This window comes from Sparassis crispa (genome assembly GCF_003851025.1).
Source record: "Sparassis crispa DNA, contig_000009F, whole genome shotgun sequence".
NCBI classification, from domain to species: Eukaryota; Fungi; Basidiomycota; class Agaricomycetes; order Polyporales; family Sparassidaceae; genus Sparassis; species Sparassis crispa.
In genome coordinates, this window is record NW_020939756.1 from 360,771 (window position 1) to 378,500 (window position 17,730).

The 17,730-nt window shown below is 53.5% G+C and overlaps 6 protein-coding genes and 1 non-coding gene across 7 annotated transcripts; 3 read left to right on the forward strand and 4 right to left on the reverse strand.

Annotated features, from left to right (window-relative positions):
* Positions 1–942: 942 nt before the first annotated feature.
* SCP_t1001260 lies at positions 943–1,015 on the reverse strand. Its single transcript has one exon. It is a non-coding gene; the product is annotated as a tRNA-Met (tRNA).
* A 171-nt stretch (positions 1,016–1,186) lies between these two features.
* On the reverse strand, positions 1,187–1,342 carry SCP_1001270 (hypothetical protein; the record flags this gene model as incomplete). Its single annotated transcript, XM_027761995.1, has 1 exon — positions 1,187–1,342. The coding sequence occupies one exon, from the start codon at positions 1,340–1,342 to the stop codon at positions 1,187–1,189; it is 156 nt and encodes a 51-aa protein (XP_027617796.1).
* A 3,012-nt stretch (positions 1,343–4,354) lies between these two features.
* SCP_1001280 (hypothetical protein) lies at positions 4,355–6,834 on the forward strand (the record flags this gene model as incomplete). Its single annotated transcript, XM_027761996.1, has 2 exons — positions 4,355–4,528; positions 4,990–6,834. The coding sequence occupies 2 exons, from the start codon at positions 4,355–4,357 to the stop codon at positions 6,832–6,834; spliced, it is 2,019 nt and encodes a 672-aa protein (XP_027617797.1).
* Positions 6,835–7,627: 793 nt separating this feature from the next.
* On the reverse strand, positions 7,628–9,268 carry SCP_1001290 (hypothetical protein; the record flags this gene model as incomplete). Its single annotated transcript, XM_027761997.1, has 2 exons — positions 7,628–8,956; positions 9,017–9,268. 2 exons carry the CDS (start codon positions 9,266–9,268, stop codon positions 7,628–7,630), a joined length of 1,581 nt encoding a protein of 526 aa, XP_027617798.1.
* A 590-nt stretch (positions 9,269–9,858) lies between these two features.
* SCP_1001300 (hypothetical protein) lies at positions 9,859–11,435 on the forward strand (the record flags this gene model as incomplete). The annotated part of the gene is made up of 2 exons (XM_027761998.1): positions 9,859–10,086; positions 10,152–11,435. 2 exons carry the CDS (start codon positions 9,859–9,861, stop codon positions 11,433–11,435), a joined length of 1,512 nt encoding a protein of 503 aa, XP_027617799.1.
* A 932-nt stretch (positions 11,436–12,367) lies between these two features.
* Positions 12,368–14,187, reverse strand: SCP_1001310 (Probable glycosidase; the record flags this gene model as incomplete). The annotated part of the gene is made up of 9 exons (XM_027761999.1): positions 12,368–12,652; positions 12,712–12,778; positions 12,827–12,984; positions 13,041–13,056; positions 13,111–13,199; positions 13,253–13,444; positions 13,510–13,590; positions 13,644–13,771; positions 14,046–14,187. The coding sequence occupies 9 exons, from the start codon at positions 14,185–14,187 to the stop codon at positions 12,368–12,370; spliced, it is 1,158 nt and encodes a 385-aa protein (XP_027617800.1).
* A 1,615-nt stretch (positions 14,188–15,802) lies between these two features.
* Positions 15,803–17,181, forward strand: SCP_1001320 (hypothetical protein; the record flags this gene model as incomplete). Its single annotated transcript, XM_027762000.1, has 3 exons — positions 15,803–15,952; positions 16,146–16,628; positions 16,678–17,181. The coding sequence occupies 3 exons, from the start codon at positions 15,803–15,805 to the stop codon at positions 17,179–17,181; spliced, it is 1,137 nt and encodes a 378-aa protein (XP_027617801.1).
* Between the last annotated feature and the right edge of the window lie 549 nt (positions 17,182–17,730).

Genomic DNA, 17,730 nt, shown 5'->3' on the forward strand with positions numbered 1-17,730 from the left:
TGGATGCAAGTTGGATGACAACAGTACTCTGAGTCCCGCCATATATGGTCAGCCACTGACCCACGAAGCTAATGATGAACAAGATATGTACCTATCTAAACGTCGAGTCAATCCCCATAAATATGCCGTTTCTTTCTACTAGTAAGGGTGCCGGCACTTATAAGCACTCGGTATGCGGAGGCAGTCGTACGGCGTGCTCTCCTAGAGCGGAGATTCGAAGAACTCGAGGAATCTGAGCAAATCAAGGACGTGGTTAACGTGATTGGAAAAAAGACTGTCGCTCTGTGTTGCGTTTCTCCATGTGCTATTGGGTAACAGGGTTGTCTCCATCGCCTCGGCCAGTACCAAAGCTAGTTGTCTGTCGCGCTTGGGTCCACAAGCAACGTGAAGACACGATGCAGAGGCATGTCCGCGTCTGCGTCAGGCTTTCTTGCCCTGCGGTTTCTAAGCGGTCAACCCCATTTCGCGCAATAGATTTCTGTTCGTACCATTATCTGTTGCATCCGCGCCGAGTCCTGCGTGTCAATGGATTTCTCGCCTTCCGAACCTGAATCTTTCCGTGACGTAACGTAGCATACCTGCACACGTCGCCGGAGGACGCGTCGCAGAACTCATACCTGGAACGTGACCGCGATGTCGACTGCACGAGGCGACAAAGCTTGAACGGTGTTGGCATTGTGCTGGCCAGGGAAATCTTCGTACGAAATTTTGTGCAATACTTATGCTATGAGGCGCCGGGTCGTGGTGGATCCAAATTGTGAGTGGTCCTAGTAAGGATTGAGTAAGGATGCACGTACGGACCCTGACCTAATTGGGATGACCGAGCCAAAAGGACATTCTTGTATCGTAGAAAGGTGAAAGGACTGGGGATACCTAGACACAGGGACAAGATCCAACAATCAGTGCTGGCAGAAGAAAAAAACAAGTTTCGGGAAGAACAGATAGCAACAACTCGTTTCGATCGAGTGACCTCGGGGTTATGAGCCCCGCGCGCTTCCAGCTGCGCCATGTTGCTCCGTGGACGCTTTGCTCCAGCAGAAACTTTATATACATATGTCGAGACCTCTATTGGCCCGAAAGCCTTATCGCCCGGATTCACTCTCGGTCAGGGTCATACAGCAGACAGAGTTAGTGCCTAAGTTGACATCATGCAAAGTCGACACCCTGCAGTTGCAATGTCCAAAGCTCATGCACACTTCTTGCGCACTTCGTCGAACGCGACTCTAGTCTCTGGGAATCCCGGACAGCGTACGTGGAGCATCGCCGTGCGCACGAAATCAGGTGCGTCAACGTGTCCGCGGCCGACGGTCCCGTTCGCCTCGGATACGTAAACATTTGGCATTCACACTCGGCCCGTGCTACTCGACGACGCACTTCTGCATTGAACGTCGAGGCCACCAGGACTGCAATGTCCACATCGACGATAGTTTCATACAGGCCCCGCGATACAATTTGATGAGCTCGCGTACTTCGGTCCGCAAAACGCTTTCAGGTCTGGTCCTCCAGACATCCAAAATCTCAAACGTCTCGGCGGGTGTGAACGACCGAGATAGGAGCAAGTGCAAGTACGAGACCCAATTGCAAGTCAAACGTCGGATCCGGACCATTCGCGATGAGCGCCCTCCAAGTCTTGTATTCGTCGGCGTCGGCAGGGCCGTGTCTCCCCCGAGTCGAAACACGACGGCTACCACTACGCACACCACCGATTCTGGATTTGTACCGCGAGAAAGTGAGACTTGGATCATAGGATAGACGGAGGGTGCCGAGTCGGGTATCCGAGGGCATGCCATAGATGTGGCACCACGGCCGTTGCTGCAGCCTCGTTGTGTTGCGCTACGGGAAATGACACGCAATGCAACCGTTACCGTCGGACTCGGATGATGGGCTGTCCCCCCTCGGATATTCTCGTAGTGCGAGAAGAACAGCATATTAGGCGTGACAAAGTTCGGGAGCTGGCAGAGAACCTTGGCCGGTGAAAATCAGCTGCAGACCTCCAGAATTATATCTCGGAGGCTTCGAAACTCACTCCAGGGTGGCGCGGACCGAGAAACGATAGCGCTTGTCCTCCGACAAGACAGCAACATGATGATATGATAGTCGCAAAGGAGACAGAACACGCCAGTACAAGGTTCCCGAGGAAGTACCACTCAAACATGCACCCGCAGACACGACAGTACGGGGTTAGTGCGTACTTAGACCGCGAACAATATTTGCGCCGGGTGCACCCTAGCCCGCAGATTAAGTTTCGTACATCAACGCCCAAGCTCCGAGCGGCAAGACGCTCAAGAAGCCAGCGGTTCCTGCTCTCGCATCATCCTGGCAGGTCGAGCTGCTCGGAAATTGCAGAGCTGGACGAGACGAGGAAGACAGGTAGTCGAGTGCCCCACTGTACCGAGTTTGAGTAACTTTGAGTGTCAGAAGAGCACAGAAACATGCCCAGTACGTGCCTGTTCTCGGTTTATCCAGGCCGAACGGCTAGAAATTCAGAGCTGAGAGGGGCGAAAGAGATATGGGCGGCCGTGTTCAGGCGGTCCGCTGTACCAAGCCTCGGGCCGGCGAGACTACGCTCAGGAGAGGGGTCGTCAGTAACGAGCTGCGCCATATGCGTTTCTGAGGACGAGAGGTAGCATATCACCGCAGCCAGTATCCGGGCGGCCTGGATAGGTAGGAAATAATTTGTCGGCAGCTTGTCCGTGCCGAAACCATTGCGAAACGGTGCGGCGGGACCGAGGGAAAATTACCAGTACCTGCTGCATCGCATAGATTTCCGAAGACATGCAGACCGGGAATTGGAAATCAAGCAGTCCGCGTACACAGGGCGATTAACGCTCGCGGCACATACAAGCACCGATATATTGTCGGTAAGCTCAGTGCGCCAGGTAATAATAGACGGCAGACGCTTGTTAGCCACCGCAGCGACTGTGCACAGCGCCCGCACGCGGGATGTTGTTACGTCGAGGTCACCAGGGGTACACCATTATCGGGTTGCTGCATCGCTGTAGGGCTTCATGTGAGATCAGCATGAAACCGCTGTTCCCTCTCCCTGGAGAGCGACCCTGAGCGCGCACGCGTTACGCTGGCACATACGTCGTTAATAAAGACGATGATGCATCAAGCAGGGTTATTTTTCTCCATGGCGGTGAAAGAGTGTTTGCTGGTTATGCTGCGACATTGAATGACGTGGCCAATGATCCGGTAATTGAGGCTGAGACTACTGTGGCTGCGGAGATATCATGCTATCTGATAACATCTGTCAAAGAGCATTGCATACATAACGCTTTCATAATGGTCAGTGATGTGGGCTCACAGTGGGCAGAATGTGGGAAACACCGCCACAGCCTGCAAGGATTGTCGGAGTCGATGGACCAAAATATGAGCAAGATGGCGTGGCGGTTCCACTGGCTCTCATTCCCTGCCCTACACTATATCGTTCCTACCAGCACATGCATCACATACCTGGTATGATTTGAAGCACAGCATGATTGACAGGCATCAATGTGGCGCAACGGCTCAAACTAAAAGAGATACGTACATCTTCGTGCAGGCACCGAACGCGTGATGAGCGCACGAACGACAGAGCACTCAGGCTGCTGCTCAACTATAGTTAGGCTGCGGACCTCGCTGTTGTAGTAAGTGCAGTCCCACATACAGCGCTGAACGCGATGCAGACCGGATCAGTTAGAGCTGTGCAACAGCTGAAAGATCTCGACGATCATCAGATGGTAGGATGAGTGTACACTGACAAGTAGGATGGCATGCCTCGATGAGAGACCGTGTCATGGGACCTGACGTTGGGTGAGCAGACAAGTGTCAGCAATGTGGTCGTGCTGACGGCGGGGTGCTTAGTCCTGCTGGCGAAAGGGCCGTGTTATTCAAAAAATGACCTGGCCGGGGGGTCAGATTCGACGAACGGGAAGATTTACTGCCCCCGAACTCTTACGCACGCGCGTGGGTTGCGATACGGAACGAGGAGAGAACATGCTAGCCTGTTGCTGCGCGCTGTGCGATGACATGGACGTGAGAGATGGCTGAGATAAGATGCGAGATTCTGATCAAAGTGAGTTTTCGGGCATGTTTTCGAGTTTCCCGGGGAATGCCGACAGCCGGGGTGTGAGCGGAGTTTCCGGATATCGCGAGATAGGGGCTGCCAGCCAATCACAGGGGTAAATGAAGGTGTTTCATACTCCGAAATGCGGGAAGAGGACAGGGGTTCCGGAGGTCCATGAATGGTTATTTCCGTAGCCGAGTGCGGAGATGACGCAGCGGGCGCGGCGAGGATGGCTGATTCTAACTTGGCGGCTATGACCAACTCTTCCGCTAACTCTTCCGCTAACTTCTATATCCCTCTTTCAAAATGCTTTCGTCTCTTTTACCGTTTCTACCATCCGCATTTACCTCCGCAGACAAATCTCCTCCCCCATCACAAGAATCTCCAGACGAACAGCAAGATATCCATCCTAAAGAAATGCCAGGCACCACCGTCGTTGACGAGTTGGGTGTCAAGAAGCGGAAAGAGAGGACACATGAAGTGGGTGGTTTCACATCACAAATCTGTTCTCAGGTTTTGCACGTTCCCGATGAATTCCACCCAACGAGATTGGTACCAGAGACGGATGGTTGGCGTTAGGACGGCTGGAGCCTGCTATGCGAGCGGAACAGCTTCTGCCATCACCCTAGAATCACTGTCTTGGCTTGTTGAGCTCGACCGAGGCGTGATGCAGGAGTTGTGCCGTGGATTGTTGCCTGTCGTCACGCTACCTGTCCCAGGCAATGTCGCAGTGTGTGACAGAGTTCCTTCGATAGCGTGCTCTGCATATGATCCAGAGGAATGTGCGGAGGTGGCAGTCAACAGTCCATTGCAAAGGTATACACATTGCGAAGTGATCCTCTTCAGCATGCGCTGTGCCATCCCCAACTTCACCAATAGTGCGATACATTTTCGGCGGATCCTCAACCATGTTTATCAGGTGTACTGACAGATCTCTGCAGTCATTTATTGTCGTACGGCCGCCTCCCGCGAAGACAAATCATCCTCTCAACCTCCAGGTGCAGCTCGTACCGCCGAGCGGGAAAGATCCCGCCCGCCCCCTCGACAGCGGGTCCACCCAAGACCTCGGCGGCTCGCTCAGTCGAACAAGTTCAAACCGATCTGACACCTCCATGTACTCCACCTACTCCTCCTCCGGCTCCATATCCACGGTCGCCTCATCATCATCTTCTACTGGCCGCCGCATGATTATTCCGCTCTATAACCTCCAAGCGCACAATGTGATGCAGAACGTCATCGTTGACGCCGGAACAGACGCCAAGGTTGCCAAATTCCTCAAGCGCGGGCTCGAGGTCATCGGCCTCGCCGTCCTCGAGCCTGTTGAGGTGTGGGGCAGCGCCGCCGCCGAGGCGTGGAGCGTCCGTCCACCACATGATGGCGCTAAACGCAATAGCATCGATTTTAGTGGTGCGGGTTTACTCTCCCCAGACCTCGCGCACACACCAACTTCATCAGCGCTTTCGTTGACGTCCGAAGACGGGTATCAGACCCTCGTCGTCCCGTCCTCCGCCCCGGACCGTGCCACCCCGAAGCGCCTCTTCGGGCGGCTATTTAAGAAGAAGGATGGATCGTCCATGCTCCCGAAGCCGCCCCCGTCGCCCGTAACCTCCATATCCTCGATACCAGCCGCACCTCTATCGAAACGTAGCTCGATGCATGTACAACCTGGGTCCCTCGCAGCGGGCGAGCCTAGCGGTGCGATTCTACAACCACCAGTGTTAGGCATCCAGCCGCTGCTTAGCTCGGCAACGATTCCACCCCGCGGGCGACCAACGCGGTATGTGTGGGTTGTCAGGAGGTGGTTGAAGGGCACGCAGGAGAGCTTGCTTGACGGCGTGAAGGACATGCTGCAGCAGGATAATACGAGGCCCGGCAACGGGCTCGAAGGCCTCGTCGAGGTGCGTTTCGAGTGGTCCCGCGGGAAGAGCGGGAAGTCAGGTCGGGGACGGCGGCGCACCGAGGATAGCGAGGTGTCGCCAGAGCTGCGTGAGCGAGGGGAGCGGATAGGCGCGCTTAGCAAGCGGAATAGTATAGGGAGATCGTCTACACCATCGACCGCGTCCCTGCAGCACCAGCCACCATCACATCCGTCCCCACCATTGTCACGTACTTCCCCACTACAGTCTGCTCCACAATCCCCTTCGCGGACGCAGTCGCCGCGCACGAAGCGCACGGCGCTTTCGCCTGCAGGTGGACGCCGCTCTCTTGATTCCCACCGCTCCGTCTCGCCACATCCGCCTGCGAGTCTCTTAACCAACAACACCTCCACGGAGGACGACACGCACGGGGACAACGCCGACGAGAGCGACCCTGAGGACTCAGAGACGCCGTGGACGTGCACGCTCGTCGTGCGGCGGCTCGCGCCAATGCGCGGTGTGGAGCTCGGCGTGGCGAGTGCACAGCCGCCGAGCATTTGCCTCAAGGTAGCAGCGCTCGTTCCAACACCGCACCACCCAAAGGTCATCGCGCTGCTCAAGGTGCCATTCCCACTTCCCGACATCGAGGTTGAGCATGTACGCCTTCGCAAGCGCATCGTCACACCCGCGGGCGTCGCTCGCCCCGCGCCGGTGCCCGAGCCCGTCGCGAACGGGAAGTCAGGCGGCAGCGGGAGCGGGCTCGGGAAGGGCTTCTGGGCCCAGCAGTCGCAGCGCGAGGGCATGATGCTCACCGCAGAGGAGATCAAGGACGTCGTGTCGTCGACCGGCCTTTGGCTCGTCGTGCGAGAGGCGTTTGGTGGTGTCGGCCGTGTCAGCAGGAAGGGCGACGGGTGGCGGTTGCGCGGCTAGGGCGCAGCTGTGCCCTGTTATTCGTGGATGTAATGTATTATTGTGGGTGGCGCGCTACCTGCCTCCTCCGCTCCTCCCTCTGACCTGCTGATCAGATGGTTACGCCCGCACTCTATCTTTCGGCAGTGTAGTAATCTGTCTCCGCCGCTTCGCATTTCTCTGCATGATCTTGGAAGACGATCTCTGCCCACATCTCCACACCTGCTTTTTGTACATGTATCCATAGTGTCGCATAGTCGTCGTGGGCTCCGCCTAATTAGGGCATGTTCGTTCGGATTTCCCCCGCTCACATCTGCGTTGATTCCCTTTATTTTGTATACCATGCTCGGGGGTTCCAGTTCGTTGATTTTCGGTTGGCTTTTCGTGGTGCTGGTGCTGTAATATGTCTGCGCTCCGTGCAGTGTGACTCGTCGAGATGATGTTGCAGTTGCATTATAATTACTCTCCGACACAGACCTTCGCCCAGTGTTCGCAAAGAGAGAAACTTGGGTGTTTCGCTAGGCATCCTGTGACGCACGGGCGGACGGTTTTGGTACGAGACTGCTAAAATTATCGACGGAACCGCAGCCTCTTGAGAGGGCGCGAACATATAGCAGCGAGCCTTAGAACTTGCTAACAATGAGACGAAACGACGAGGAACACAGAATATGGATCGCGAGACTTTGTCAGAAAAAAACTGCGTCCTATACATTGGACAGCTCCATTTCGAAACCTGTCAAGTTTTCGTGTCACCGGTGTCAGCGAGATTCACGGTATTACACAGCAGGGACAGATCGATATACCTCTCGAGACCTTATAATTGAGGTTTCGCATCACGCCGAACTTGTTCAGCCCTGCTCGATTGGAGGTCCAGCAAGAGGTCAGAGATTTCCAGTGCTCTGTGATCCCTGTTCCCCCCCTCATCCTGGTTGTGATCTTCTTCTTGGTGAGAACGACATGTCTGAAGTCGAGGAAAGAGGCGATCCAGGAAGCGCGCGCATTGTCTAATCTTCAAAGACGAGCGCTCCGAGCTGTCCATCCGAAATTCTAGTGTCTGCAGACCGTGCGATAGCACTGGCACTTCCTCGAATACCAAGGAAGATAGGTTTCCGATTTTCATACCGGGCAAGTCGAGAGTAGTGAGATGGGGACAACCGATGGCGAAATGGAGTAGGGAAGAGAGGCATGCCCTGGGAGATGTAAATGTTCCTTGGTATACTGTGAGCTTTTGGAGATGAGGCCAAGATGCCGCCATGTCCCGAATATCCTCATCCTGCAACTGAATCTTCTGATGCTCTAGGCAAACACAGATTTCTTCGAGTTTCCGTAAACGTAAGAGAGGTTGAATGATATTCACAATTCGAGTATTGGCGCTAAATTTCCCTTTTATTGGTCTGCAGTCGATAAAGACGTATCGGAGGGAGCTGTTTTCTCCAGGCAGAGATAGGATGGTGAGAAGAGTATGAAGTTTCGGCAGCGATCCGATCAGAGGGAGTTCCACGACGGCGAAATGATCGAGTACAGGAGAAAACATAGCCGCTTGAAGGACGTGTATCGCCCCCGATACGCTACCTTGGCGTAACTCCAACGAATCCAGTGACTGGAAGACTGCATTAGGCCCTTGATAATCACCTACTTCAAGTGCAGTAAGACAGATGGTCATGCCTTCGAGATTGCTTAGATGAGATAGGTGGGTTGTCACGGACTGTGCAGAGACTGGACAGTCTATCTCCAGAGTTCGAATGTCTTTGAAATGTGCCAAATATTCTATACTTGACGAGCGCATGACATGACAACGTAGCATCAGATGCTTTAGGTGAGGGGTTTCTGAAACAAGGAATCCTATGAGTGATTCCAATGTGCAATCCCGACCTTCTGATAGAGCTGCTGTTGACGTGATCTCGATGGTGGCCAACGATGGCGACATGAAGGACAACAACTCCGTACCAAAAGACTGCGCTTGTCTCCAACGCAATTTGAGTAGCGAAGGGAAGAGTGGTTTGCCGCGGGCGAAATGACTCAACATGATGAACACCGAGGGCGCAATCCGTTCACGAGACAGTTCAATGTCCAGACAGCGTATGCGCCGTGCGTAGAGTTGCATTCGGCGAAAATCATTCACTGCGATCAATCCTTGTATAACCTATGCAAAAAAGCAAAAGTTCAGGACGAATGTCTGCGATAAGAATGATGCAACGCGAACATATAAAGGTGACTGCCCGAGTGACGCTCTCACTATTGTCTCCTTCAGAAGCTTGAGCAGAGGTAAAAGATTGGGGGGTTCCCTCCATAACGCATCTAGGGCATGTTCGGAAAATGCCTTGCAGACACAGGCAGATTGGAGAAGGTCTCTGGCGTCGCCTTTGGAACTAGAAAAGGTTTGGAAGATTTCCCGAAGGATATCGTTGTTGCGCAGAACTTGATGCACCTGGACCGATTCATCCGCAGAGCCCATTCGTACTGAAACCCAGACGCGAGGTGTAGCGTACGACTGTACGACTGTAGAAACAGCCTAGAAATAATTTCTAGGAAATTTCTAGGAAAGCCGTCACGCACACGTGACCGCAATCCGAATCGACCAGTCCTGTTTCAACCTCCAGTGTCCTCCACCCGCTAGCCCAGTTAGTTTCGAACTCTGCATGAGTGCAACTTGACATTGTGTACGCACTTAACATGGATGCGGTGTTATCTAGAATTTGTTCAAATAGCTCGCAATTGCGAGCTGCATTGCGACATGTCACGCATGTCACGCGTTACCTGTCGCGAACCCGAGGAGGAGCTTACGCTTACGGTTACATTTTCAATCCTCCTCCTGTGCTCAGGCTTTTGGATTTTTGTCGTCACGATTGCGGCGGCATTAAGAATCAGCTTCATAGAGGCAGAATGCACAGATCATTCCGATATCGATCCTCCGCGACCCTCAATTCAGCAGTACTACGAAAGACTCGCTTCCTGTCCCTACACGTCGAGTTCCTTTTGATTCAGGGATAGCTTCGAAAGCCTGACTGACGGTTCCACCGATATATAGTGCTACAACGGATTCAAATGCACCCTGCATTGCGCAATGAGGACATCCTGCGAGAAATCTTCTCGCACTTTTACGTGCAAGGCGATAAGCTTTCGAATCGAAGAAGCCTCGCGCTGTCTGCGCGTGCCTGCAGATCGTTCTCTGAGCATGCGCCGGACACTCTGTGGAGGGAGCCTCCTAGTATACTACCCATCCTCAAAATTTCGTTCGTGCAAGTCAACATGCCTGATGGTCAACAACAATATGTGCGTCGTGCTATTATTAAGGCGATTAACCGTTAGAAACCATATGGGTTCTGATTGTTTCACAGTTTCTCCAGGGACTTGTACCCCAGGATGAATTAACAAGATTCTGCACCTATACACGGCGCGTGCGATATCTGAACTACGTCGCGCTCCACCACGAAAACATTGCGCCTTCCGTGTTCCCGCTGTTGAGCCAACTGGCAGGAGGATCACCACTTTTTCCGTCCCTGCGCTTGATAAATTGGGAACAGCCGGATTCATTCGAAACAGCACTGTCGGCATTTCTGTCTCCGTCGCTCCAGGCATTGAGTGTGGCTATATCTTACACTAAACAAATCGGAGTCGAGGGTCCTGCTATTGAAATACTTATTTGCAACTTCGTGATCCAGGCGCCGTCCTTGGAACTGTTGACGATTCAGAATATACGTACCTCTGCATTGCTGCGACAGAATCTAGTGCATTTCAAGCGCCTTCGCTCCCTAACCATCACGGCCCCTCTCACTGCACCACAGGTCACGGATGCATTGACCCAATTGGAGAACCTCAATGATCTCACCATTACTCTCGAGGGTTCAGAGGTGGAGCCCAGCGACACCCCTCATGCCAGCTTCCATTGCCTGCAGCAGTTATATATTCACCGAGGAACCGCTTCTGGCATCCTGCACATTCTGCAGGCTGCAGGCTCCTCGATACGCCTGGACACAGTGTCGGTCGAATGCTTTCCTCTGACTACGGAATCATCGTCTGTATTCCGCAAGGCGCTCCAGTGTATCTCTTCAACTCCTTCGTTGCACACCATTTGCTTTCAGGGCACGTCGAGTACACGATTTCCAGCAGATACCTGCTTTGTCGACATATTCCATCCTCTGCTCAACAATCATTTTCTTAAACGTGTCACCTTGACTTTTTTTTATCTCTCGGACCCGGCTTTCAAATTTACAGACAACGACTTAACAGAAATGGCCAGAGCATGGCCACGCCTTGTGGATTTTGAGATTTTCCCTGGTATCACCGATGTCATTCCATCCATCTCTATCGCCTCTCTTTATGAGCTAGCCTACCACTGTCCAGAACTCGAGCGGATATCGATCCTGCACCCATTCACGCCAATAACTACGGAAACATTGATGACTGTTCCTACTCTGACCCATCAACTACGAAGGCTGGAGATCGAGGATTTGTGGGACGGCACTCTCGCGGATAGACTGCGATGTGCATACTTTGTTGACCGTATCTTCCCCAACCTTTTCGAACTTTTCTCCGATACAGATTGGGAAGGGCCCAAATTAAGCGAACTCATTTTGAAATTCCAATCCATCCGGCGAGCACAAATGGCGGTCAACCCTTGAAAGCCTGATATCTGTACGTCACGTCGCTTCCAGCAGAAGTAACTGAACCAGACACTGACAAATGCTGCACGCAGCTAGAGCTTCACTCGACGCCTTGCTGGGATACACATCTCGAAGGCAGGTACGGCAGGACTGCTGCACTTACGAACATTTGATGGGATAACTTCTCTCGCCGCCACAAGTTAGGATAAAGCGGAGCTCTGCTATACAAATGTCTGGGCAACGTCGTTCGGTTGTGGTGCCTACGACGCGACTCCCCTTACAATCAGACCCCTTGCATTTCTTCGTCAGTTTTAGGTTCAGTACTCATTCCAATTCGTTGTCCTATTTACTGCTCGGTTCTCAGGTGGCGTGCAGAAATTTGTCTCCACCACTCTGTTTTATAAAATGTCTTCGTCGGTCTTTCGAGTAAGAACCGCTCTCAGACGTAACTGGAACACGAAGTTATTTTATCATTATATCTTCGTGGAGTTAGAGACATTGATATGAACCGCTTTCACTCTACTCTCATTTGTTTCCTCAGATACTTTGAATTGATTTGTCCTCCGTCATTGGAGATTCCGCTTTGGCCGTCACTGGAGTTTATCGTCCGTCGGATTGATAATCTGCATCCTATTTACCGCTGTCTGTGTCACCGCACACGCGCGCAAGCACGCCCCGCCTGAGAAACGATTACAATATAGCCAATGCCCCGACATACTGTACACAGAGCACTCATGGCCTTCAAGTCGCCAGTTCGAAGTATTGCCGTTGGTATTGTGGTATAGAAAGATGGGTCCGAACCAGATAGCGCAACTACGCATAGAGAAGGTATTAGAACGGGGCAATACACATATATACTTGCAAGCTAGAGTGAATCAAAAAAAAAGTCCTTCGAGAAATTGTTCACCGCACACGCCCAACCGCTTGCACTTGCACTGCGCTCTAACGCTCTATAACACGCTCCACGCGCCCAGCGCTGCCACTGCAAACGACATGCCAATGCTCAGCACGGTGGGGTCCCAGCGCACCGCGCTGCTGCTCTTTGAACCCGAGGAGCCAGAGGGACTGCTGCCGGAGGATGTAGACGTGGGCAGCCCGACGTTGCTGCCGGTGCCAGACGCGGAGCCGGAGGGAGTGATAACCGTTCCGTTCGCGGAGAACACCTTAAGGTACGGGATCTCGAAGTACGCGTTAGCGTACTGCGACGTGCCGTTGTTGATCACGTTGTCAAGGTACTGGCGGATGAGGAGTCAATACGCGCTAGACGGGACAAGACGCGACAGGCAGGACATACACAGGTGGACGCGTTGGCCGTGCCCTGCACGGGACAAGTTTCGCTATAGATGGACGCGATACCTCCCCTGAGTGTTTTCAATACATCGTTCCGCTTAGATATGCATGGGACGTACCAATTGCCACAGAGGGTAATATCCAGCACGATCTGCTGCGGTTGGAAGAACTCGTTGATGTTGCAGTCGGTGGACGTGTAGTTCGCGGACGGTGTGCCCCAGGAGGAAACGTCAATCGATGTTGTCGCACTCGACACCGATGTGGGAACGTTAGCGCGCTGTGAAACCAATAATGTCAGCATATGGCAAGTAGTGTTATTTGGCCGCAACTTACGCTCCAGAACCAGATGCTGTGGGCGAAGTAGTATCAGCGCGTGTCTCAAAGCCAAAATGGGAAGACGCACGAAACGCCGGACGTCTCGAAGAGCGTGGCAAAGACACCTCCACCCGAGCTGGCAAAGCTCGCGCCGTAACTGTTTGCCTGGTTCTCGGTCTACACGGACCATTAGGCTCGTTTGGCCGACATCGTGTTGAAGGAGAACTTACGACAGTGCAGCCGGCCGTGGAGTTGCAGTTGTTCTCGGTGAGAGAACCAGATAGAGAAGAGGACGCGATGGTGCAGCCCTCGTTGGTATGCAGAGCCATCTGGTTGTTCGTCATCATGTTCACCGCTTCGACTATATCGATTTCACCACCGGACGGCCATGCTTGGCCCTTCGTCCAGAAGCTGGGCCATACCTGCGCGCCGCATTACAGACCGCGTCACCGAAACCGTATGCAGTTGAGACATAATTTGGACTCACGGAACAGCCGTAAGGCATGTGGACCGCGTCCATAAGGAAGACGGACCCCACGGAGAAGTAGTCGGTTGTGCTAATGCGCACCTGTTGAACGCCGGTGTGAGAGATCGTCTCGAAACAAGATAGAAAATGCGCACTGAGTTCCGCTTCTCATTGTATGGCACGAAGCTGGTGTTGTCCACCTTGATAATGGCATTCCCGGCAGGGTTGACATACGCAAGGTTAAATGCGGTGGCGTTCGTCTGGTTCACGTAGGTCACATCGCCTGCGCAAGTCCTGTCAGCACGATACTCCAGCTCCGACAAGGTACGCCGGACAGAACGGAGCTCAGTACGCTCCGTTCAGACTCCGACTGCAGCATATACTATGTGCTGCAGTACAGTCGTGCACATTGACCGACTTGCATCGTGCAGCTGCGGCTACTTCGACGCATGACATTATCTCCGCCTGAGAAGCTACTGCAACTGCAACAATACCTCCCGGATGGTCGTCCACCAAACGCTTCCTAGAACTCCACAGTGATGCAAAGGGCTACTCACCTTCGGTGGTATTATCATAATTCCCATAGAACTGCCAGCCGTTGAAGAAGTTCGAGCCCGAGAAGGACTGCACCAGGGTATAATTGCCCAGAGCAACTCTAGATAGAGAAAGGATCGTAGCCGCGAGGATGGCGGACTTCATTTTTAGCTTAGAGCTAAGAGAACAGCAGATGGTGGAAGAGGATGAGAAAGCTGACTGCGGTGGTCGCTGACCGAAGTTCTGCGATCAAAGCTGCACCCTTGGCAGTGACAGGTTCGAGGCTCGTAACACGCGGAACTGGTCAAAACAACAATTTGGCGCTGAAAATTTCCCAGTCAAAGTGAGTCGTAGAAGGGGGTGGGATGTATGTAGTACAAGAGGTAGGTAGAGTCTAGAGAAATAGTTATGGAACTGCGTGATGCGGTGCGAATCGTCATCATGCTGGATGAACTATGCGAGGAGCGCGGTGGAGGCGACGACGACTGCGGGCTGCGCATAGGCCTCACGACAAAGGCTTCGCAAAAGGCCCGGCGAATCACACAGTTCACTAACGTCGGCTTAGCATGGCCTGCCGATTCTTCGGAGATCCCACGTGCATGCCAGGGAAAAAACAAACCTTCAGCATCTCACATATGCATGGCCTTCACTGCAAACCCGTAAATCGGAACACAATCACGCTATAGCAAGGTCCATGTTATCAGAATATGAAGGACAAACAGAGAGCTCGTCACACAATTATGACGTTGAGACACGAGAAACTGAAGGAGATGGAGTAGTCACTGGGTGTCGCACGCTGATACTGCATCGAGCGCACTAAATACGTAAGTCATATCGAGGGAAGGAGAAAGCGACGCACTAGATCTGCATGCCTTTGCCTTTCAAGACAAAGGATCAATATCATCTCAACGGTGAGGTCGGGATTGTAGAGCCGGAGAAGGCGCCCCATATAGTCAGTTGCTACTGTATAGGTCCCGTGCATTTACCTAAGGTAAGTGCTGCGTGCACCAGTATTTGGTGTTGGTCATACACTCTATCTGTGCACTACACGTTCACCGATACCAAGGTAAGTTCACAAAATATGAAGAGCTGCTGCAGAAGACTTACAACGACGATACTATTGTAGCACGCAACGAACGTGAACTTGCAGAACAGCAAGCAGAAGCATGGCACTTAGGCTCTCTCGCATCACAAGAAGACTACGGGAGTGAGTATGTGATGTCTAAGTTACAGTCGGACTCTCGTAAATATTGGTCGCCAATGAATAGACGAAGCTTCAGCCTGTCCAGAAAACCATGCCCAGTACAGCGGAGTCCACACCAACGATACAAAAAATCACTGGCCACCCAGAACAACCTTAGGCCTGAAGTCAGAGAACAAATTCCGGTGATTTTCCATGGCAAGCACGAGGAGAGGTGGTCCGTGCGCAGAAGGTCCCAAAAAGGAAGTGGTATTTGGTTGTGCTTGTTTGATTCTCACGTGCAGAGTATATAGACGGGCCCTCGTGACTACGTCGTGACCTCGTTTCTCTCCCCCGTGATCTACTCGCCTCCCCATCCATCGCCCACCTTTCTCCCCGCCGTCGAACAACTGTTGACGACGTTGACAACATCACCCCGTTCATCGAAGAGCATAACGAGCGTGGAGACCATTTTCTGATTTTTTCGACACCGACATCGTCGTCGCACCCCCGACCGCTATCGATCACCGGCGCGGCCCGACAACGTCCAGCAGGCCTAATAACATCATGACTTCTACACAGCCCAACCACGACCCCACCATGGCGCACGTCGCACCTGCAGCACCTCAGCCCCCTCCCCCGCAGGGCCCACCGCAGCCAGGTGTACCGGGTGAGTTTGGACCCAACCTCATTGCGGGGCTCGGCTCCCAACAAGTGATGGACCTATTGAAGCAGCTGCCTGGGTTCAAGGTGAGTGTTCGCTGCACGTCATTGTTACATACGATTGTGCGCGAGTGCGTTCTGTCGCGGTCGTGCTTTCCCCACGTGATCGTAGGCAGCGGTCACGTTCGTGTCGCAGCATCTGGATGGGAGCCATGTCCGATGAGACGTCCATCGTGTCATTACAATCCTACTTGGTACACATTCTTACCAACTTACACAGGCAACCGACTTCGGCAAAGACTCTGCCTCCGTAGCTGCGGAGACGCTCTCAAATCTCTCTCAAGCGACTTTCCAAGGCCAACCACACCCCCAGCACATCCCACACCCCGCGTACCACCACCATGTCGTGCACCCGCACCAGCACCCAGGGCTAGCGGGCGACCCCGGCCCGTCCTCGCACCCGCGTGGTCCGCCGAACCTTGGCCAGCTGAGCGCTGCCGCGACCGCACTGCAAGGCCCGCCTGGCGCACCCTCCGTCGGCCAACCTTCGGGCATGCGCACCCGCAGCCATGATGGTGAGGACATGCCTCCAGAGGGCGATGACTCCGGTGCAATGGGCGCGTTGGATGGCAGCGGTGGCGAGGGCGACGGCGGAGAGGGTGGCGACAAGGCCGGTGGTGGCAAGGGTTCGGGTGGTCGGCGGGGCGGACGAAGTGCGACAATGAGCAACGACGAGTGGACACGGCAGCGGAAGGATAATCATGTAGGTCGCCTTCCTGTGCTTCGTTGACGGTCCCCTGACGGTCCTGTAGAAAGAAGTCGAGCGCCGACGGCGCGGCAACATTAATGAGGGTATCAATGAGCTGGGCCGGATCGTTCCCAATGGATCCGGCGAGAAAGCCAAGGGCGCGATTCTCTCCCGTGCAGTGCAGTACATTCACCACCTCAAGGAGAACGAAGCTCGCAACATTGAGAAGTGGACGCTCGAGAAGCTGCTCATGGATCAGGCAATGGGCGATCTGCAGGCGCAGCTCGAGGAGATGCGCCGGCTGTGGGAGGATGAGCGGCTTGCGCGTCAGCGGGCCGAGTCTGAGCTTGAAGTCCTGCGTGGCCTACAACAAGGTCTTCCTGTGGCTTCAGCCGTCGCTGCTGCTGTCGCAAATGTGAAGCCTGGGGACCAGTCCCGGACGCCCGAGGGAGCCAAGGAGAATGGAAAGCGAGATAGGCCGGAGGCGGAAGGTCTCGAGAACGGCCTCCCAGGGACCAACGAGTCTGCCGAGGAGGCAGAGCGGGCGAAGAGGCAGCGGGTTGAGTAAGTGCGGGGTCGTTTCGCTGTTCCTCTGGATAAGTTCCCATTGTCGTCGAGTTCCTTGAATAGCTTATTTTCTGGTCTTGGTTGCCTGGAGAGCTTAAGTTTTCTGATTTGTTGTGTATTTCTGTACTCTATATACATATGCGATATTCTTCATCTTACGCGTCATATGAAATGCACGATTGGACCCAATATTGCCAAGGTCGCATCGCAGGGATATTGTCGTACCCTCCATGTACTCAGTGTAAGGCGCGTCATATGCATTAAGTAACCTTAACGGCTATGCTGAGGTGCACTCTAATTAAATGCGCAGCTATGCCGTGAGCAAGGTGACGAAGGGCTGTCCCACGTCAGAGAAATAGACAATGGCAAGTGGTGAGTGCAAGGTACGTCGTCACAGAAAGGGAACGCGCACACTAAGCGACGGCACGACCACATCTCTCCCATTGCTCCGCGCAGACTGCAGTCCAGCAAGGAAGCTTCCAACACCCAGCAAGGTCCCATAGCATGAATAGCCTTTGATGCACTCCTTGATATTCGGAAACAAGCGATC